Source organism: Boleophthalmus pectinirostris, unplaced genomic scaffold (assembly GCF_026225935.1).
Source record: "Boleophthalmus pectinirostris isolate CB_2022bp ecotype Guang Dong unplaced genomic scaffold, ASM2622593v1 HiC_scaffold_8, whole genome shotgun sequence".
Lineage (NCBI taxonomy): Eukaryota > Metazoa > Chordata > Actinopteri > Gobiiformes > Gobiidae > Boleophthalmus > Boleophthalmus pectinirostris.
The window spans coordinates 1,475,402-1,499,145 of NW_026571515.1; the positions used below are offsets into that span (position 1 = coordinate 1,475,402).

The window sequence follows — 23,744 nt, forward strand, 5'->3', positions numbered from 1 at the left end:
AGGACTGAACCAGGACTGAACCAGGACTGTGTGTTTTGTGAGGCATCGGAGTAAAGTGCGTTACAGTCGTCCAGTCGTCCAAGGCGACGCTGAGGTTGGTGAATCCGTGTGTCATTCATTCATTTGTTTTTCAATATAAAACCAAAAATCAGAAAAAAAAAACAGTTTTCTTCATTGTTTGTCTCCAAAACCAAAATGAAAAAACAGATAACGATTTTTTTTTTCAGTTTTCGATTTTGTGTTTAAATGAAAAATGGAAAAAAACGGATTACGACCGTTTACGTGACTCCCATGACTGCGGACTTTTGTGCTGCATACGGACTGAACCAGACCGGGACTGAGACCGGGACCAGACCAGGACTGAGACCGGGACCAGACCGGGACTGAGACTGAGACCAGACCCGACCAGACCAGACCGAGATTGAGATCAGGAGTGGGACCAGATCGGGACCAGACCGGGACCAGAGCAGGACTGAGACCAAGACTAGACCGAGACCAGACTGGAGGCTCAAAGCCCACAGCAGGGCCGGAGCTCGAAGCTGAGGCTCAGACCCTGCAAAGGCTCGGAGTCAAAGCTCGGAGTCCTCTCTGGTCCTGGTCTGGTCCTGGTTCTGGATCAGTCCTGGTTCAGTCTGTATGCGGTGCAAAAGTCCGGCGTCGCAGTCATGGGAGTCACGTAAATGGTCGTAATCCATTTTTTTCATTTTGGTTTTGGAGACAAATAATGAAGAAAACAGTTGTTTTTTCGTTTTCTGATTTTTGGTTTTATATTGAAAAATGAATGAATGAATGACACACAGATTTTGGTGCCTGTGGGATGAACATCATTTTTGAGGGGCCCCAAACACTTATCACCTCAGTCTTTCAAACTCACTTATGAGAGGAACAGCGAGTGTTTCTAAAGTTCTTTTTTTTTCTCTTGTAGATCGTTGGAATCATCACCAGACACAACCTGACCCACGAGTTCCTGCGGACCAAACTGCGCCAGCACTCCATCACCGTCTGACCTTTGACCCCCGACCGACCCACCCACCCCTCGCCGCACCTGCCGCTCCCCCCTCCCCCTCACCGCACCTGCCGCTCCTCCCCCGCGACAGGGACCGAGTCTGGTCTGGAGCGTGTGGTCGCGTCCGTGGTCCGGTGCCCTCCAAATGTGTTTTAATTCTCGTTTTATAATCTTTCTGTTTTTATATTTTGCACAGATAATTCTTTATTAATTTTAGGTCATTAATAAGACTCAGGCTGCTTCTACTGTACGGAGCGTTACGACTGACCGGGGAGCCCCGCCGCCGAACGACATGGACGTTTGTGAAGACTTCAAGAGCGTTTCAAGTGTTTAGATTCAGATTTTATTTCGACTGTTTTTAAAAAATGTGAAAATCAAAGTTATTCCTCACGTCCCTTTTGCATTTCAAACATCCTCATGATTCACAGCGACGAGTTCACGAGCGTTTTTCACTCGACGACTCTCAGAAACCAGAGCGAAGGGAAAGGTAACAACCACTAGCATGCTAATTGCACTTCCTGATTTAGCAAAACGATAAACAAATGCTCTCTAATCAGACGCAGATGGTAAACAGAGGACGTATTTTGACCTGAAGAGCTGCTTAGAGAATTTATTTGTATCTGTACTGGGCCAAGACACTGATACAGGGATTTTAATGTTGTTTATTTTTATATTTCTTTGTCTTATTTGACCGAAACTCACCAAAATATACAGCTTTTTCTTTTCGTTGTTCAATTGTAAAACTCTACTTACCGTATTTTTCGGACTATAAGTTGCAAGAGCCAAAAAAACGAAGAATAATGAAAAAGTAAAAACATAAGTCGCACTTTTTGTGGGGGAGACATTTTATCAAATCAATAATAAGAATAGAAGAGAGAAGAACAGACTGTTAACGTCACATATTTCCAGTGTTGGGAAAGTTACTTTTAAAATGTAATCCCCTACAGATTACAGAATTACATATCCCAAAATGTAGTTTGTAACAGAATCCATTAAATTAAAGTGAGTAATGTAATCTGATTACTTTGGATTACTTGATTTGCTGTAGAGAAACAAAGACGAGGAAATCTTCACATAAGAAGTTTTATCTACTAAAAGAAAATACTTTACTGAACCAAATTAAAAATATTATTGATAAAAGACGAGGAGCATGGTTTAGTCCTGTTAAATGCTGTTTTAGACCTGGTTTTAGTCCTGGTTTAGACCTGGTTTAGTGTCCAGCAATGAGTGGAATTACAGGGAAAAAAAAAAAGAAAGGGATATAGCCCCAAATGTGAAAACAGGAAAATCCCGCCATGTAATCCATTTACTTCAACAAAGTAACTGTAATCCAACTGCGCTGTCGTCCTGCCTCCACCAGTAGGAAGACAAAGAAAAAACCTGTTTAAATCAACTGGGAGACATGACGCATCAACATCACGAGACAAAGAGGAAGAGCACAGGAGCAGAACAAACTATTATTAAAATTATTCGTGTCTTTCTGAATCCCGACAGGATGGTTTCGGTGTCACTCAAGTCCAGACTTTGTCCGTCCGTCCAGTGACTTCAGGAGAGTTTCATGGTTCATCCTCCCGGTGTCACAAGTTTCTCTCTCACTCCAAACTTTCTTTCTGCTGCTCCATTTCCCTTTTCAGCTGCAGATTTCACGACTTGCAGTTTGTAATCTGCAGAATCTGATTTTGTTTTTGGGGGCATTTGTGTTCAGTCGTCTCAGTCTTTGTCTTTATAAGTTTAAAGTTTAAATGTTAAATTGTTCAGTGATGCAGAAGTAACGGTGCGATACAGACTGGACAGAGGCTCACCCATTCCATGAAAAAAGTGCAGCTTATAGTTCGAAAAATACGTCTCTAATCAGACGCAGACAGTGAACAGTGAAAGTATTTTGACCTGAAGAGCAGCTTGGAGAATATATTTGTAACTGTACTGGGCCAAGACACTGATACAGGGCGTTTTAATATTGTTTATTTTTATATTTCTTTGTTATTTGACCTAAATTAATCTAAATATACGTTTTTGTTTTGTTTTTCTATTCTATAACTCTAACTGCGTAAAAACAGTGATGGGGAAACTACACAAATGTCCCGTACGCAGGTGAACGTTGAGCCTGACGGGACCAACGAGGAGCTGCTCTTCTGCTTCATCACTACATCGTGATCATTCTGTCATGTTTAAATGTGTTTTAAAAGTGTTTAAATGTTCATAACAGAGACTCTCGCTCACGTGAAGATGGACGGTCTGTAGTTTTACTCACGTGTCTGATGTTCCACAGATGATGATTCTTCTTCTTACTCTTCTTCTTAAGGCCTGTTTATACTTCATAAGAACATAAGACCTTTGTTCTTGTTCTTGAGGTGATAAGAACAAGAACAAAGTTTGTTTAGGATACTTTAAAGATGGTCTACTGCCGAACTGTCCCTGACCCCCACTCTGCCCCACCCCCATCCTTACTGTGTCCTGCCCCGGCCCCCCTCTCTTTCATTTCTTAAAGGTTGAATAGAGGATTTTTTAAGGGAAAAGAAATACAGCGACAGTCCTTTTTCAAATGTTGTGCATGTGTGACACCACCTTCCTCCTCCACAGCTCCTCAGTGGAAACATCTCCTCCTCCCGCCTCTTTACTCTAGAAATCAGGTTTGTTTACAGCCTCGTTCAGAATTACAGTTGAAGTTTCCTGTCTAGAAATATTTTAGCGACCGACGCATCAGTTTTTAGACCCTTCGTCTGCTTCAGTCGCGCCATCGCTGGAAGGAATCTCCAAGAATCACCTCAGTTTGTCTTCGCTCCTTTTCCCCTTCTTCTCTTCTTCTTCCAGCGACCTCAAAAACGAACTTTGTTTTGCGGCGAACTGGCTCGTGGATTCTCGTCCGACATCGCAACAAACTTTGTGCGAACTGCGACAAAGCGACAGTTTAAAAAAGCCTCTAAGAACCACCGCATAAACCAAATAATCCCTGCACGCCGACGAGTCAGTTACACTAGAAACGTAGGAAGTTTGATTGACAACCCAACAGCCAATAGAAAATGAGGCAGCCTCTTTATCTACTGGCTGATGTTTATCTGTCCGCAGTTGATGGATTTTTTTTTTTTTTGGTCTTCATAATTCCAAAGCTGCTGCGTCTCTGTAACGGTATTTTGAACTTTCATTGACAATTTGAAACAAAAAAATAAAAAAAATCCTCCATACAACCTTTAAAGGTTGTATAGAGGATTTTTTTTAAGGGAAGTGAAATACAGCGACAGTCCTTTTTTCAAATGCATGACACCACCTTCCTCCTCCACAGCTCCTTCAGTAGAAACATCTACTTTACTCTAGAAATCACGTTTGTTTACAGCCTCGTTCAGAATTACTGTTGAAGTTTCCTGTCTAGAAATATTTTAGTGACCGACGCATCAGTTTTTAGGTCCTTCGTCTGCTTCAGTCGCGCCATCGCTGGAAGGAATCTCCAAGAATCACCTCAGTTTGTCTTCGCTCCTTTTCTCCTTCTTCTCTTCTTCTTTCATCGACCTCAAAAACTGACTTTGTTTTGCGGCGAACTGGTCGTGGATTCTCGTCCGACATCGCAACAAACTTTGTGCAAAATGCGAGGAGGTTTTTGAAAAAGCCTCTAAGAACCACCGCGTAAACGACGTAATCCTCACGCGCCGATGACTCAGTTACACTAGAAACGAAGGGAGTTTGATTGACAACCCAACAGCCAATAGATATTGAAGGAGTCTCATTTTCTATTGGCTGATGTTTATTTGGCCTCAACACGTCCACAGTTGATAGATTTTCATTATTTTTTTTTTTTTGGTCATCATAATTACAAGGCTGCTGCGTCTCTGTAATGGTATTTAAACTTTCATTGACAATTTGAAACAAAAAAAATCCTCCATAAAACCTTTAAATTAATTTATTTTTGTCCTCCAGCCTGACTTTTTTTTTTTTTTTTTTTTGGTGGCCCACCTTCTTGTCACAGAGATGACTCCAGATTTTTCTACACTGATTTTCGTCTGAGCCTAAATTGTCGTCGATCTCCCTCCAAGAATTTCTTCCACTTGGCGTCTTTATCGTCATGTCGTGTTGTACAGATGTTTGGATTTTCGTGCCAGCTGAGTATGAAGTATGAACAGGCCTTTTATTACTCTTCTGTTTATGCCTCCTCTTCCTCTTCCTCTTCTTCTTCGTCCGTTCGTGTTTTCTGATCGTGTGCGATGAGTCTGTCACTGCAGCACTTTGTTTTTATGCTTTTTATGTCGGATTTATTTTATTTTATTGTAATGCAGTCGTGTTCCTGACCTCTGACCTCTGACCCCGGCCAGTTTTAAAGCTGCACTGTGTAACTTTTCTGGCAGAGGGTCCATCAAACGCTTTCTATCTAAAGCTCCGGGTCAGATCTGTGGAGAGGTGTCCGCGCTCACAGTCAGAAAGTCTGTTTTTTGAGGTGTTTTTGAGCGATAAAACCACCTGTGATTGAAGAAATGTAAAGTCGAGCTGTTTAATGTAACACTGCGGAACATTCCAGACAGAGCAGCAACGTATCCATGGAAACAAGCAGGTGACGGACCCTCAAACAAAAAGTTACACAGTGCAGCTTAAAGGGAACACAGAGTGGAGTGGACTACAGGGACCACTGGAGTTTATTTGTTGTTTTTTTTGGTTTTTTTTAGATTTTATTTGAAGATTTCTTGAAATGGAATCAGATATTTTATTATTTTTATGAGATGATTTTGTGAACGTGATAATTCCGAGTTGAATGAGTTTGTACGATTTTGATTGTGACGTTCGACAGGCAGCAGCTGGACCACAGGGTTCGGGTCAAATGCAGTTCATATGGGTCAAATAAAGGTTGGACTGACTCACAGAAGTTCTCTTTTTATTCTTCTTCACTTCCTTCTTCACACTGGTGCTGCTCAGGTTTCCATGCCCCCACCAATTTTGTATTCAAGAATGTCTTTTATTATTTTATTTTATTTTATAATTTTATATTTATAGTCTCTGTGATATAATAATCTAACACAACAAATTAAACATTAAACTCAAAGAAAAACAATATATATATATATATATATGCAAAACATAAACATAATTTAAAAAAAACAAAACTAGGGTGACCAGATTTTTTTTGGTTGGTAATAATAAAATTGTGAATCGAGTGTAATTAAGAAAAATTGTTCAGCACTCGGCCCATTCATGACAGACATGAGTCAGCACAGTCACATTTTCTTTGTGTTTTGGTCGTTTTTAAGCAGATTTTCTGTATTTTACCAAAACAAATGACAGTTTATGTGTCTCTTTACTGTTGCAGGATCAGATTGGTCAGAAATAGAAACACCTGAGACATTTCTTGTATAAACTGGGATAAATCAGTGGTTTTGTATAAATCTGCTGGGACAGGGGACACAGGGGACGTCTGGTCTCCTTGTGCTATGGGCGGGTTTCAGAAGACATCGCAACTTTCTATGGGCCTATAATATTTAACTTTAAAACAATACAAATTTCCTGGGGGTATAAAGCGAACTGTAGGCACTGCTCGCATCCTGTCCTGGGCATCCGTTTTTTTTTTTGTTTTTTTTAACCCTCACGCTCTCCTCAGGGTCACATTGACCCGAAGAAAACATTTTTTCTTTCCCGCTCGAGCGTCAGGGTTTAAAGTGATGGAAATGTCCGGGTTTTCATGATCTTTCACTGGGGACATTAAACTGAGCGTCTCTCGTAGTCGGTCAGTCTGAAACATACCGAAGCATAAATGCACATTTAACAATGACTTGTACAAGAAATTCTCCGTTTTCCATCCCGGTCGGTACAAGTTGTGAGTCCATGTGCACAGGTTGAGGTGAGAGGAGCTCAGTGTCGAGGTCCAACCCCCGGTCAGGAGTCCGGGTTTTCACAGACAGAAATGTGGTCACACGAGGCATTGTTCTGTTAGAAGATGTCAAGTTACACTTTATCTTATGGTTTTTTTTCTGACCAGAAAGAATTGATATTTGGAACCATAACAGGTGATTTGATCTGAACTGTTAAACAATTTCCTCTAAAATCACATTACAGTCGTGAGCTAGCGTTAGCGTTAGCGTTAGCGTTAGCGTTAGCGTTAGCGTTAGCGTTAGCGTTAGCCAACAGTTTTTCAGTGAGTCACTTTCATCTTTTACTGTTAAATCAAACTCCTGAACACGACCGTGAACACTCACACTGATGACAGGAAAATGAAAATGTGCTCTTTAAAGACATTTTGTATTTTGTAGTTTTCAGACGATCTTAAATCTTAGTTTGGTTGTGTTTGCTAACGTGTGCATTTTGTCTCCATCTGCTGCCAATTTCACTTTTTGAATTTTAACTGTTGAATTTGAGGACTTAAAAATATTTGCACTGCATATTAAAATGTAAGTTTTTTTTATATGTTGAATTTTAAACACTTTGAAAATGTGCACTTAAAATTTCAGCAAAGAAAATTCAGAATAATAATTAAAAGTGAGAAATTCCACAGCTAATTAAAATTCTAAATCAGATGAAACTAATTATCCATAATGTACGGAAGCCCATTTCAGCCAGTAAATAAAAAATAAAAGCTTAACAGAAAGTCATAATTATGAGTTTAAATGTCATAATTATAAGTTTGAAACTCATAATCATCGTTCATGTGGGATTTGTGTGGATCTGTCTCTTTGTCTTTTTACCACCTTGTGAACGAGGAAATGGAGCCATGTGGAGACGACCTGAGCTCCTGAAGGACGAACTCTCCTGGAAAATGACCGTGAGCTTCCATGACAAGAGCAGAGTCGACTTTAAAACTCGTAATTATAACTTTAAAACTTGTAATTATGACTTTTAAAAGTCATAGTAAGTCACTTTCTGTGAGGCTTTTTTTTTTTAAATTTACTGGTGGAAATTGTCTTTCACTGATGAAGCAGAAGAAGAAGAGACACCAGGAGCTCGTGTTTAAGACCAACCTGTAAAATGAGCTTTATTTATTTCATTTGTGTAAAAGAAACGTTATAAAACAAACACGGGACAAAAAACACACAGAGACGCTGACAAACGGAGGGAACAGAAGAACAGGTCCAGAGGCAGAGGGCGAGGGGCGGGGGGCGTCCAGGAGGGGGCGCTCTAACCTGAAACACACAAACACACACAGAGCAGAGTCAGTGCCTCCTCACAACAACAACAACAACAACAACAACAACATACAACTCAGCACTTCAGGAAGGTTTTTACTTAAATATAATAATAAGAGGATCGCCTTCATAAAACAGCATGTCCATAGTTGTGTAACTGTGTGTAACTGTGTGTAACTGTGTGTAACTGTGTGTAACTGCTGCACAGACTGTATACAGAAGTGGACTAAGTGAATGTGACGTCACCACAGAGTTCGGCTCTAGGCAAATGAATCTCATCGAGGCTCCAGTTATAGGAATGAATTCCGACTATGAGTATCATAGCAACCAAAAGCCAATCAGGAGCAAGGTTGTTGAAGGTAACGCCCCTTCCCGATCTTGATTTAGGGACAAAATAACAAAATAAAAACCCCAGGACCATGTCGAGTGGGTTAATACAGATTGTATATATGAGTGGACATCGCGTTCCAAACAGGAAGTGCTCCAAGCGGCTCTTCTGGCTCCTTCTGACTCTGGCTCCAGTGACTTCCATTGGAATATTGTGGCTCCTCTTTCTTTACTTGGTGCAGTGAGCCTTGGCATTTTGTTCTTAAATGTTCATATTAACCATAGTCTGTATAAAAAAGTGTATAAGTGAGTGTGACGTCTCCACAGCGTTCAGGTTCAGTCAAATGAAACTCCCATTGCCACGGTTACAGGAGCCAATCTGGAGCCAGGTCCATATTTGGAAATCTGAAAAATTCCAGATCATGTGTCGTGAGTTAATACAAACATTTAAGACCAAAATGACGATTCTCACAGCAGCAGCTACAAACAGAGGAGCTTTGTCAATATAAAGTGAATTAGAGCCAGAATCGATGGAGCCAGAAGTGCCCCCATGTTCACTTCCTGTTTGGAACGCGGCACCGTTTTAACTGTGTTCATTTGTATTTACAGTCTCTGCTCTAGTGTGACCTCTGACCTCTGCCGCAGCCCAGGCCGCTGGCGTTTCCGATCCGATCCATCCGAGCGCCGAAGCAGCCGGACGAGGAGCGGCGAGCGCTGAGGAGCAGGTCCAGCAGCTGACTCCTCGGACTGGGCTCCTCAGACCCCGCCCCCCTCACGCTCCCGGGCTCCGCCTCCTCCGACCCCCTGAACCCCGCCCCCCTCCCGGGCTCCGGCGCGTAGTCCCCAGGCTCCGCCTCCTCGTCGGGCGCCGCAGACAGACTCGCCTCCAGGCGCTGAAGCACCGACTGAAGAAACACGGGACGGTCAGAGAAGTTCTAACACATTTTAACACTCGTTTACAGCACACACTCCGCACTCTTCACACACTCTGCACACTCTTCACACACTCTTCACACCGCACTCTTCACACGCTCCGCACTCTTCACACGCTCCGCACTCTTCACACGCACTCTTCGCTCCGCACTCTTCACACGCTCCGCTCCGCACTCTTCACACGCTCCGCACTCTTCACACGCTCCGCACTCTTCACACACTCCGCACTCTTCACACACTCACTTTAGTCAATAATAAAAAATAGCAGGTTCAACATTTGTGAGTTTACATTTTGGATATTTCATGGTAAAATACAAATTGGGTAAAATCACAAATGTTGAATCTGATCATTTCAATCAGCAACTAAACCCCTGAACTCTGTTCTACAACATTTAAACAATATTTATTTTAACTGCCCGCAGCTGTTATTAATATTTTCCTGTGGAACACAGTGACGTTTGAAACAGACATGACGACACTCTAGCAACAGATTTAAATACAGTGTAAATATAATTTAAATATAGTGTAAATATACTGTAAATATAATTTAAATATAGTGTAAATATATATAATGTAAATATAATTTAAATATAGTGTAAATACAGTGTAAATATAATTTAAATATAGTGTAAATACAGTGTACATAAAGAGTAAGTGACCTCATCTCTGTTTGTGACTTATATTTGTGAACACAGCAGCTTTAGTTTTACATCCACCAGGATTATTTTCTAGACGCTCAAAGACTCTTTACAGAGCATTTTTGATTCTCTCCACACTCTGTAGTGTAAACTGCTATTGTAGCCACAGCTGCCCTGGGGCAGACTGTACAACTCCAGCCCTGTCTGTCCTCCCCACTGACACAAACACACTCATACAAACGCAACATGAACCAAGTGTCTTGCTCAAGGAAACAACAACAACCACAAACTCCTCTTCTCTTCTGCTCAGAGTCTCTCACAGTCTCCTACAGCTCCATATAAAGACACACACACACACACACTCACGCACATATGCACATGTGCACACACAAACACACACACACACACACACTCACGCACATATGCACATGTGCACACACAAACACACACACACACAAACACACACATACATACATACACACAAACACACACACACACACACACACAACACACACACACACACAAACACACACAAACACACACACTGTCCTTTGAAAAGACCAGATTTTGTGACTTATTTAATATTTTGTCACCTTCACTTCAAATTATAAATCTGATGTTTCATCAAGACTCTTCCTCTTTAATTTACTCGAGTATTCATTTCTTAGATCACTACTTTGTACTTCTACTTGAGTAACAGTTTCTGGCTGCTCCACTTCTGCCCACAACAAAAGTTTATCCATGTAAAATCTGAGGAAACTCTGAGGAAACTCTGAGTTCCAGCAGCACTTTGAACAGTCAGAGACAAAACTGAGGACGACTCTAAAGTTCCAGGTCCCAGAGAAAAAGCTCCAAACAGAATCAAGAAGATTATGAACAACTTGACGAGTCTTGTTCCGTTGGCAGATCAGGAGCGTGTCTATGTTCCCTCAGCTCTAGTTTTTTTTTTTTTCTTTCCAAAATTAGACCCCATGTTTCCACATTTCCTTTATCATAAACTTGCATCAGATTTTATCCCCATTTCTCCCAATTTGGTCGTGAATTACACCCGACCTTTTCTCCAGCAGCACAGACTACACAATGTTACGTAGAGGTCATGAGGTTGAAATGACTCAGAATCATCCCTTTAAATGTGGCATAAAAATAAAAATGACTTGATTTAGAGTTTAATTTTGTGAAAAATCTAAGAAATCAGAAAAATCTTAAAAATAAGGGAACATAGAGCTGACCCCGGGAGATCATTTTACTCAGTCTGAAATGGACTTGAGTTTTCTTCTGCCTTGGCTTTTTTTTTTTTGTCTTGCCCAAGGACACAACCAGACAACAGAGCAGCTGAAGAATCCAACCTCCAACCTCCCGTCGCCCTCACCGTGCCCCTTGCCCTGACTGTCTCTGTCATCCTTGTCCTCGCCCTCGCCCACACTCGCCTCGTCCTCGCCCTCGCCTCGCCTCGTCCTCGCCCTCGTCCTCGCCCTCGTCCTCGCCCTCGTCCTCGCCTCGTCCTCGCCCACACTCACCATCATCCACACTCGCCCTCGCCCACACACTTGCCCTCGCCGTGGGTGGAGTTCTTACCTTGAGCTGGTCCAGGTCTGTGGCGGCGGCGGCTCGTGCCAGGCTGTGCGCCCGGGCCCCTGGGTACAGCTGGCAGAGCAGAGGCAGCAGCAGAGCCCACAGGCACACGGTCCTCATGGTGTCCTCCGGGGCCCGCGCTCCGGGGCCCTTTATATCCCAGCGCCCGCCACCGCGCCCGCCACCGCTCCCGCCACCGCGCCCGCCACCGCGTCCGCCACCGCCCTATCAGGGGCCTGGAGAGCGACGTGACAGCAGCAGATAACAGAGTCCAGAGAGACACACAGAGAGTGTCAGAGACGAGTGTCAGGGCCCCACATGACCCTAGAGCGCACACACACAACACAACACACACACACACACAACACACACACACACAACACACAACAACACACACAACACAACACACACACACCATACACAACACACAACACGATACACAACACCGATACACAACACACAACACCGAACACATACACCATACACAACACACACACAACAACACCAACACACAACACAACACACAAACACACACAACACGATACACAACACACAACACGATACACACACACAACACGATACACAACACACAACACACACACAACACCGATACACAACACACACACAACACAACACACACACACAAACACACAACACACACAACACACAACACACACAACACCGATACACACACACAACACAACACACACACACACACACATACACACACACACACAATAACACAACAACACACACAACACCGATACAACAACACAACACACAACACACACACACACACACAACAACAACACGATACACAAACACAACACCGATACACAACACACACACAACACACAACACCAACACAACACACAACACACACACACACACACAACACACACACACCGATACACAACACACACACCGATACACAACACACAACACTACACAACACACAACACACAACACAACACACAACACGATACACAACACACAAACACCATACACAACACACACACACACAACACACAACACACACAACACACACAACACACACAAACACACAAACACACAACACGATACACAACACACAACACACAACACAACACACACACAAACACACAAACACACAACACACGATACACAACACACAACACGATACACAACACACAAACACACAACACACAACACGATACACAACACACAACACGACACACAAACACACAACACCATACACAACACACACACACACACACAACACCGATACACAAACACACAACACCATACACAACACACACACACACACAACACACAACAACACGATACACACACACACACACACAACACACACAAAACACACAACACACAACACCGATACACACACACAACACACACAACACACACACACACACACACAACACACAACACGATACACAAACACACAACACATACACAACACACACAACACACAACACACGATACACAACACACAACACCGATACACACACACAACAACATACACAACACACAACACACAACACAACACACAACACCATACACAACACACAACACACACACACACAACACACGATACACAACAACACACACAACACATAACACACAACACCGAACACAACACACACAACACACAACACACAACACAACACACACACAACACATACACAACACACACACACACACATACACAACACACAACACCGAACACACACATACACAACAACACACACACAACACACAACACAACATACACACACACATACACAACACACAACACGATACACACACACACACAAACACACACAACACAACACACACAAACACACAACATACACACACACAACACGATACACACACACACACACCGATACACAAACACACAACACGATACACAACACACAACACGATACACAACACACACAACACACACACACACACACACACAACACACACAAACACACAACACCGATACACAACACACAACACGATACACAACACACAACAATACACAACACACACAAACACACACACACAACACACACAACACACAACACCGATACACAACACACAACACGATACACAACACACAACACGATACACAACACACAACACGATACACAAACACACAACACGATACACAACACACAACACCGATACACAACACACAACACCGATACACAAACACACAACACCGATACACAAACACACAACACCGATACACAACACACAACACCGATACACAACACACGACACGTATACACATGACTCTGCAACACAGATACACAAACACACAACACGTATACACATAACACACAACGCGCACACACAACACGTACACACACACACAACACATACACACAACACATACACACAACACACACACCTACACACAACACAACACGTATACACGCACACAACACAGATACACAGCACACAACATGTACACAAACACACAACACACAACATGTATATACATGACCCTGCAACACAGATACACAAACACACAACACATACACACACAACACCTATACACATGACCCTGGAGCGCACAACACGCACACCTACACACAACACATATACAAAAACACAACATGTACACAACACGTATACACAGAACACTACACACACACGTATACACCTGACCCTGCAACACGTACACACAAACACACAACACGTATACACACAGACACACGTACACAACACATATACACACACTGAACACATAAATGCATACACACACACACACACACACGCAAATACTGCACACACAAACACATATACACACACACAGAACATGCACATGCATACTGAACACACACACTCAATACACATAAAAGCACACAGAAAACACATACACGCACACACACATATGAACATGCAAACACACACTGAACATATGCGCATAGTCAACACACTTAGATGCACACAGTCAACACACACAGGCATAATACACAACATGTGGATGTGTACAGTCACACACACACACACACACGCACACACACACACGCACACACACGCACACACACAGGGACATAATAAATACAAATACACATTTCAGGACGGTGGAAAGTGGGGACCTTGTTAGCGCTGTCAGGACCGGAGGCTCAGCTCGTCGATCCGCTCCTGCACTGAACTCATGTGTGTGGAATTTAAAGTAGCATTGTGTAACATTCTGTAGACGGCTCGTCACCCGTGTGATTCTACGGAAATAGAAACTTAAAACTGGACTTCGGAATGAAACACGTGGTCACACCGTACTCACCCTTATGTGATATATAATACTCCCTACAACTATACAACTCACCCTTATGTGACAGATAATACTCCCTATAACTGTACAACTCACCCTTATGTAACAGATAATACTCCCTACAACTGTACAACAACTCACCCTTATGTGACAGATAATACTCCCTACAACTGTACAACTCATCCTTATGTGACAGATAATACTCCCTACAACTGTACAACAACTCACCCTTATGTGACAGATAATACTCCCTACAACTGTACAACTCACCCTTATGTAACAGATAATACTCCCTACAACTGTACAACTCACCCTTATGTGACAGATAATACTCCCTATAACTGTACATCTCACCCTTATGTAACAGATAATACTCCCTACAACTGTACAACAACTCACCCTTATGTGACAGATAATACTCCCTACAACTGTACAACTCACCCTTATGTCACAGATAATACTCCCTACAACTGTACAACACAGATAATACTCCCTACAACTGTACAACTCACCCTTATGTGACAGATAATACTCCCTACAACTGTACAACTCACCCTTATGTGACAGATAATACTCCCTACAACTGTACAACAACAGATAATACTCCCTACAACTGTACAACTCACCCTTATGTAACAGATAATACTCCCTACAACTGGCACTGTTTTCTATGACCTTTTTTTTATAGCTGAGATTTGATATTTTATTTCTTTTTTTTTCGACTTCTCTGCTGAACTAAAGGTAAAAGGAGCCGTTCATTTGAAATTTCCCACTTTGTGACATCACAGGGTGGAGCGGAACGTTTTCTGGACAGTAAAATTCAGAGGTCAGAGGTCAGAGTGCAAATGTAAACCTTTAATGAACAGAAGCGTCAGACACAAAGTAAACGTACTAAAAACAAAAATAAATAAACGATAAAATACAAACGTTTAATAAATAAAGAAATAAATAAAATGAACGACGAAGAAGAAGAAGAAGACGAAGAAAAAGAGGAGGAGGAGTTTTGGTCGGGATGGTCCAAACACCAGACGTAAGACTTCACGCAGACTTCTGACCTGCAGAAAAGAGAGAAAAAAAAGAACAGGTGAGTCAAGAGAAAAGAGAGAGAAAGAAAAAGAACAGGTGAGTGAAGAGAAGAGAGAGAGAGAGAGAGAAGAGGAGAAAATGAGAGGAGAGAGGGGAGAAGACAGGAGGAAGGAGGAGAGAGGGGGAGAGCAGGAAAGAGGAAAAAAATGAAGCAAGGAGAGAGGGGGATGAGAGAAGGACAGCGGGAAAAGGAGAAAACAATGAGAGGGGGAAAGAGAGGAGAAAGAAAATGAGACAACAAGAGAGAAGGAGGGAAGAAAAGAGAGGATTAGAGGGGAGAAGAAGAGAGGGCGAGAAGTAGAGAAGAGGAAAGAGGAGGAGAGGAGAAGAAGAAGAAGGGAGAAAGACAGAAGGAAAGACGACGAGAGAGACAGATAGGAGGAGAGAAGAGGAGGAGAGAGAGGGGGAGGAGGAGAGACAATGAGAGGGGGAAAGAGTAGAGAAGGATAGGAGGAGCGAAGAGGAGAGATGGAGAGGAGGAGAGAGATGGAGAGAGGATGAGAGAAGAAGAGAGAAGGAAACAGGAGAAGGAGAAAATGAGAGGAGGAGGACAGGGGAGGAGAGACAAACAGAGAGAAGGAGAGAAGAGGATGAGAGAGGAGAAAGGGGGAGAAAGAAAATGAGGAGAGAGATGAAGAGAAGGAGAGATGAGGAGAGAGGAAAGGAGGAGAGATGGAGACAGGAGAAGAGATGACGAGAGAGAGTGAAGGGGGACAGAGGAGGACAAAGGAGAAGAGAAGAGGAGAAGAGAGGAGGAGAAAGGGGAAGAGAGAAAAAAAGGAGAGCGATGGAGAGAGGAGGAGGAGGATAGAGAAGAAGAGAGAGGAGGATAAAGAAGGAGAGAGGAGGAGGATAAAGAAGGAGAGAGGAGGAGGAGGATAAAGAAGGAGAGAGGAGGAGAGGAGTCCATGTTGATTGATACTGACTGTTTTTGCCCACGGTGTTGCAGCCCAGCGAGCTCATGGATCCGATCCGGTCCATGCGACGTCCGAAACATCCGGACGAACTCCGGGGGGAGTTGTTGTTGTTGTTCCGGACGGACATCAGGTTCTGAGGAGACAGAAGCTCCCGGATCAGAGCCACGTTCAGATCCTCGTCCACCGCCGCCGCCGCCCCGTCCTCCTCTGTCCTCTGTCCACCCCGGGGTGCAGACACCTCCTCACGCCGGAGCACCGGACCCTCCACCGGACCCTCCACCTCCCTCTGCTCCACCAGGGACTCCAGCCTGTCCAGAAGATCCTGCCAGAGGAGAAGAAGAAGAAGAAGAGGAGGAGCTCAGGTGAGACTTTGGACTCCACCAGAATCTTCACAACACTTTTTATTCATCTTCATTTTTAAGCAGAGTTTGAAAAGTTGAAACCTCAGACACAAAAGATTTTAAAACAACAACAAAAATTTTAACTGTTTGAGAGTTAAATGGGAGTTAGAGTTGGAGTTTTTTGCCAGAGCTGATCTGGCTGAAGCTAATTCAACTTCCTCTAGTGTTAATTTGGCTCCTCCCACCAGAGTAGAACCAGTTTGAACCAGTTTTGTTCATAATTTCATTTTAAATTAACTCAAATAAAGTGTAAAAATAAAACTCCTCTGTGTGTTGTTGAGTTAAATCAGGATAACTCTACAAAGTGTTATCTGTTTACTCTCTAAACGTTCATATAACTCTGGGTTTGGGTTAAACTGGAACTTTGGTCCAGTTTTACTTCATGAACTTTTACACAAATGTTAAATTAACTCTAGAACAGAGTGACTCAGATAAACACTGAGAAAATGTTCAAATTGACTTGATTTTAACACAACACTTTATTTTAAGACTAACAGATAATTTCACGACTTTTACGTTATTTTCCGACAGATTTAAGTGTTTAGATTTTAAATTTTGCAGTGAGAAACAAACTGACCTGCAGCTCCAGCGCTGATGCCCGCCCCGTGCCCGTGAGCCCGGCGCCCGTGAGCCCGGCGCCCGTGAGCCCGGCGCCCGTGAGCCCGGCGCCCGTGAGCCCGGCGCCCGTGGGGTAACAGCTGGTGAGTTGAGCCATCAGGAGGATGCTCAAACACAGACTCGACACGTACATGATGATCCTGCTCTGGTTCTGCTCTGGTTCTGCTCTGGTTCTGGTTCTGGTCTGGTTCTGGTTCTGGTCTGGTTGTTGGGGTTCTGGAGTTGTGGTGCTGCTCTGGTCTGCTCCTGCTCTGGTTGTGGTCTGCTTCAGTTCTGCTTCAGGTCTGGTCCTGCTCTGGTCCTGGTTGAGTTTTGGTTGAGTTCTGGTTCTGGTTGAGTTCTGGTCCTCTTTGGTCCAGTCCTGGTCCTGCTGTGGGCCTGTGTTGCACACGTCTCTTTTATACGTGCGTGCGCCGGATGCCAGGAAGCGCGCTGACATTCCCGACACCTGCGGCTGATAAGACGCCTGCCGGACTCGGGTCCTTTTAGAGTGTTGTCTGTGTGACCGTGTGTTTGTGTGACACTGGGACTTCCTCTGGGGGGCTCAGGGGGGCTTGGGGGGGGCTGGGGGGCTCGGGGCCGCGGCGGGGCCCGCGGGGGCCGCGGGGACCCGGCGACGCTCTATCGGAGGAAGTGTGGCAGGCGTGTCATGGATGTGTCGGGAGCGGGCGCTGACGTGGGGCATACTTGGGCGCATTTTTGTCACATTACGACAGTTAACCCCGACTAAAGAATTCACCCACAGATAGTGAGAGGTTAGAGTGAAAAATAACACCCAAAAAGTGAAAAACAGGCTGAGCTCTGGTGCTGGAGCCGCTTCAGATCAAAATATTCTACAGAAAAAATAATGTTTAAATGTTTTAAATGACACAGACGAGACTCCTGTGAGATTTAAGTCATGTTCTAATGTTGTTCTCTCCTCACACAAACAGAGCTGCAGTCGTGTTTGTTTCATTCACATGTTTGAGTAAATCTTTTTTATTCTTCTGTCTACATCTCTAAAGCTCCAAACGCTCTGTTCCACCTTGTGATGTCATGAAGTAGTAGTTTTTCTTTTATAGTTCAGTTCAGTTCAGTTCAGGCAATTCCAGAGGCTGAAATGATCCAGATGATTCTAGTGAAGGTGTTAGTGGAGTTTAAAAACACAGTGGAGCACTTCCTGTATTAGCAGGGTGACCAGATTTTCAAAATAAATAACTGTTCCGTCCCTGGTTTGTGGAGGTTGTAATAATAAAATTGTGAAACGAGTGCGGAATTATGGAAAACTGTTCTGCACTCGGCTCTAACGTGAGTCAGGACAGTCACATTTTCATTTCATTTTCACATTATGTTTTGTCGTTTTTAAGCAAATTGACAAATGTCAGTTTATGTTTCTCTTTACTGTTGCAGGATCTGTTTGGGTGTGTGTGTGTGTGTGTGTTGGGTGTGTGTGTGTGTGTGCATGTGTGTGTGTGTTGGGTGTGTGTGTGCGTGCGCATGCGTGCGTATGCGTGTGTGTGTTGGGGTGTGTGGTGTGTGTGTGTGTGTGTGTGTGTGTGTGTGTGTAGTGATTACACACAGGCAGTTCAGGTGAATCAATTATATATTATACACACCATGAGGATCATGTACAAATTGTCATAATCACAGTGTTGAGTCGCCTACAGGGGGCGATAATATTTAAACTAGAGCCAACGTCACTTCACAGAGACAGCGGCAGTTTTCCGGCAGCAATGTTCATGGAGCTTCAGTTAGAATGTTTTTCATTTGGTGTGATTTATCACGGGCACCGGCCGGTAACGGGTGGAATGTTTAGGGGTCCAGGCGGCTGTAGGTGTAATTTTGATATAATCACGGGTTAACGGGCGGGTGTGGTGCTGTGCTGCGCAGGTGCGGGCGGGTGAGGTGCTGGACTGCGCAGGTGCGGGCGGGTGCGGTGCTGGACTGCGCAGGTGCGGGCGGGTGCGGTGCTGGACTGCGCAGGTGCGGGCAGGTGAGGTGCTGGACTGCGCAGGTGCGGGCGGGTGGTGCTGGACTGCGCAGGTGCGGGCGGGTGAGGTGCTGGACTGCGCAGGTGCGGGCGGGTGAGGTGCTGGACTGCGCAGGTGCGGGCGGGTGCGGTGCTGGACTGCGCAGGTGCGGGCGGGTGCGGTGCTGGACTGCGCAGGTGCGGGCGGGTGCGGTGCTGGACTGCGCAGGTGCGGGCGGGTGCAGGTCTCCAAAAATGGACCCGTGCACGATTCTGACACAGGCTCAAAACTGGGACTGTTCGGGTGAATAGAGACGTCTGGTCACTTTATGTTTTAATGTTGATTTCAGCCTAAATGTGCAGGTTTGTGAGTTAAATGTGTGAATGAAACAAAACAAACTGTTAGTTGGACAACAACAGGTGAAACGATCTTAACTCTCAAATAACATCAGCATCAGCCAACAGTTATTTATTTATTTCACACGTATATAACATCCACCTCCACTTTATGAAAACATTTAAACTGAACATTTTAGCTGCACATTCGTTTAAAAAAAGACATTTACACACCTTGGATTAAATATATTTGATTCAAACACAATGAAACATCCGCAAGAATGATTATCAAAAATATGATCATGAAATATCAAACATTTTCTCAAACTCTTTTTAAACGTCGTTCCTGATGTCGTCACTAAACAGACGTGAAAACAACTCCAGAATTTTCCACCTCTGGATCGAAGCAAAACTGACTCTGCACATGACACATTTGAATGAAAATTATGATTTGGATGAGTTTTGTGTCTGCGAATCTCTGCATTGATTTTAAAGTAAAATGTTCAGGATTCGTAGTTAAATTCTAAAGAATTTTATAGATAAAAATACAAATAAATATGAAGAATGTTCAGTTTGATGAATAAATGAGCAGACGATGTGGGTGGAGTCATAATTTGAACAAAATATTTTTTCTATTTTCACCTTTTTGTTGAAAATCAAACTCGTAAACAGAAACATGAACGATCAGACTGATCACAGGAAAATTAAAATATGTTCTTTAAATCCATTTTGAGTTTTCCGGACGATCTTCAGGTGTTTTTTCTCCGTGTTTTCTCGTGTGTGTTTGTGTCACCATGGCAACATTCCACCCTGGAGATAGAGCGCAGACAGAACACGCTCGCACTTCACTCCAAACGTGTGGGTATGACAGAAATGATGGCACCGCTCAGAATGGGCAGACTGACAGAACCACTGACCCACTCCACTTTCACGTGTCTTGCCCAAGGACACGACGGCAGGACTTTGGGTTAAAGGAGCAGGAGCGCGGCTGTAAACAGTGAGTCAGTGTCGCCGCTGTGTGTGCACCGGCGCCGGCGACTCTGAGCGTCACCGCGTCCTGTTCACGTTTATCTCTGAGGATTGTGCTGACTCGGCGTTCTCCTGGATGTTTGGAGTCGGTAAATCCCAGTCAGTTCCGAGTCAACTCCGAGTCAGAAGGCACTTTCTCCGCACAAAAACAAGTGAACACATCAAAATGACGTAAAGACTCTTCTCCCTGTTGACCGTCCGCGCCGACATTTGTGCAGTGACGTAAATCCGCCCGCCTCAGTCTGTCCCGAACTCGACCCGAACTCGCCACAGTTTGTGTTTCTGAACATCGATCTGTTTGACTGTTTCATTTCACTTTCTCTTGAGGTGGAGGTCGGTTTTTCCCAAGTTCCGAGAAAAACAGAATGCAGAATAAATATTATTATAATATTACAACAACAGCACAAACTGAAGTATTCGACATGTTGTAGTAATCGTGTAATCTTTATTTGAATTGATTTAAATTTGTGTAGGTTGTTTATTTTATATTTTACAAATTTAATAAAAGTGAAACAAAAAAAACAGCAATTCAACTGTTTCTGTTGAACTAAACTCAGTACAAAACTTTCTGAAAAAAAAAAGAAAACTCTTTAAATACATTTTTAAAACTGCTTCTTTAATACTAGTTTTTTAAGTAGAATATGCATGTGATACTTTTACTTTTACTTGAGTATTTTTTTTGCTCCAGTTATACTGTGTGTGTGTGTGTATGTGTATGGTGTGTATAGTGTGTATGGTGTGTGTGTGTGTGTGTGTGTGGTGTGTATAGTGTGTACAATGTGTGTGTATAAAGTGTATGGTGTATGTGTATAGTGTGTATGGTGTGTATGGTGTGTGTGTGTATAGTGTGTATAGTGTGTATGATGTGTGTATAGTGTGTATGTGTATAGTGTGTATAGTGTGTATAGTGTGTATGATGTGTGTATAGTGTGTAATGTGTGTATGTTGTGTGTATGATGTGTGTATAGTGTGTATGGTGTGTGTGTGTGTGTGTGTATAGTGTGTATTGTGTGTATGTTGTGTGTATGATGTGTGTATAGTGTGTATGTGTGTGTGTATATGTGTGTATGTGTGTGTGTGTGTGGTGTGTATAGTGTGCGTATGGTGTGTATGATGTGTGTATAGTGTGTATAGTGTGTGTATGGTGTGTGTGTGAATGGGGCAGAAGTTTCCACATCAGAACACAACATGTTCCTTTGGGCTCATTCAGTGTCAGCAGATACGGAGAACCAAACAGGACATGATTAAAAAAAAAAAAAGAAGAAATGTTGGAAAGTATTAAATTAAATCGTAAATAAAAATATAAATAAATAAATGCTTTTACACATTAATACGTACATTCTGGGGATTAAAAAACTAAAATATGCTTGTTTGTACCTAAAAATATATATATATATATATATATATATATTTTTTTTTTATTTGTACATTTATTTATTTTTTAAACATATTACTTTTCACCTTAAAAAAAAATTTTTTTTTTTTTTTTTTTTTTTTACTAATTTATTCATTCATATTTATTTACACATTTATATTTTTATTCAGCATTTAATTTGATATTTTCCAGACATTTATTTTTGTATTTATTTATTTCTAATTATGTCATTTTTGGTTCTCCACAGCAACCGACGTCCAAAAAACCAAACCAAAGAGAAGTTATGCAAAAAGTGTTTTACTTACAGTACATCTGATACAAACAATAAGAATAAAATAAAATAAATAAATACAAATATAATTATAACATAATTTATTCATATTCACACAGCGCCGCGTGTGACAAATGTAACGTCCTTAAAATGTAAAGTCTTCGCCTCTTCGCTCGATGCTCCTCCTCCTCGTCCTCCTCTCGCTCAGGTCAGTGCTCTGCGGGAACACAGCGGGTTACCTCACCGTTACAGGGCACACGTGGCACTTACACTTGCATTTACACTGGCACATGCACGACCGCTCGAGTTTCAGGGGTTTTTCTTTATGTTTATTACTTTTATATGGAATTATGCAGTAAAGACAAATTAAACCTTTTCTCAATAATTTTCATAATAAAGTCCCTAAAATGGTTTTCACTTCACAGTTGTGCCGCGTCAGTGTTAAGAAATACCAAACCAGGGCGTAAAGGCTGTTCTTTAAAAGTAAAAAACAGATTTAACAGCTTTTTTTTTTTTTTTTTAGATTCACTGAAGAATCAAAACTCTAACTAACACACGTGAATGTCGTGAACACAAAAAAAACTAAACAAACATATTTTAGTTTTTTAATCCCCAAAATGTATGCATTCATGTGTGAAAGCATTTATTTATTTATATTTTTATTTATTTTATTTTCACCACACCTGAACATAATTTTAAGTTATAGGCAAAATAAAAAAAAAAATAATAAATAAATAAATATAATAATAATAATAATAATAATAATAATAATAATAAAGGGTAAATGTTGTATTAAATTAAATGTTAAATAAAAATATAAATAAATGCTTTCACACATGAATACATACATTTTGGGGATTAAAAAAATAAAATATGTTTGTTTAGTTTTTTTTGTTTTCACGACATTCACGTGTGTCAGAGTTTT

The 23,744-nt window shown here is 42.5% G+C and overlaps 3 protein-coding genes across 3 annotated transcripts in view; 1 reads left to right on the forward strand and 2 right to left on the reverse strand.

Moving 5' to 3' along the window:
* Nucleotides 1–5,852, forward strand: part of clcn6 (chloride channel 6) — a 30,400-nt gene extending 24,548 nt beyond the window's left edge. Inside the window, exon 23 of the mRNA XM_055166314.1 lies at nucleotides 926–5,852. Within this exon, the coding sequence (XP_055022289.1) occupies nucleotides 926–1,006 (81 nt within the window). The 3' untranslated portion in view covers nucleotides 1,007–5,852. The remainder of the gene's footprint in view (nucleotides 1–925) is intronic.
* Nucleotides 5,853–9,044: 3,192 nt separating this feature from the next.
* nppa (natriuretic peptide A) lies at nucleotides 9,045–11,690 on the reverse strand. The gene is made up of 2 exons (XM_020930813.1): nucleotides 11,574–11,690; nucleotides 9,045–9,332 (listed from the first exon to the last, which is right to left on the reverse strand). Exons 1-2 carry the CDS (start codon nucleotides 11,688–11,690, stop codon nucleotides 9,045–9,047), a joined length of 405 nt encoding a protein of 134 aa, XP_020786472.1.
* Nucleotides 11,691–15,653: 3,963 nt separating this feature from the next.
* On the reverse strand, nucleotides 15,654–18,207 carry nppb (natriuretic peptide B). Its single transcript, XM_020930811.2, has 3 exons — nucleotides 17,820–18,207; nucleotides 16,851–17,163; nucleotides 15,654–15,893 (listed from the first exon to the last, which is right to left on the reverse strand). Exons 1-3 carry the CDS (start codon nucleotides 17,991–17,993, stop codon nucleotides 15,877–15,879), a joined length of 504 nt encoding a protein of 167 aa, XP_020786470.2. The 5' UTR covers nucleotides 17,994–18,207; the 3' UTR covers nucleotides 15,654–15,876.
* Between the last annotated feature and the right edge of the window lie 5,537 nt (nucleotides 18,208–23,744).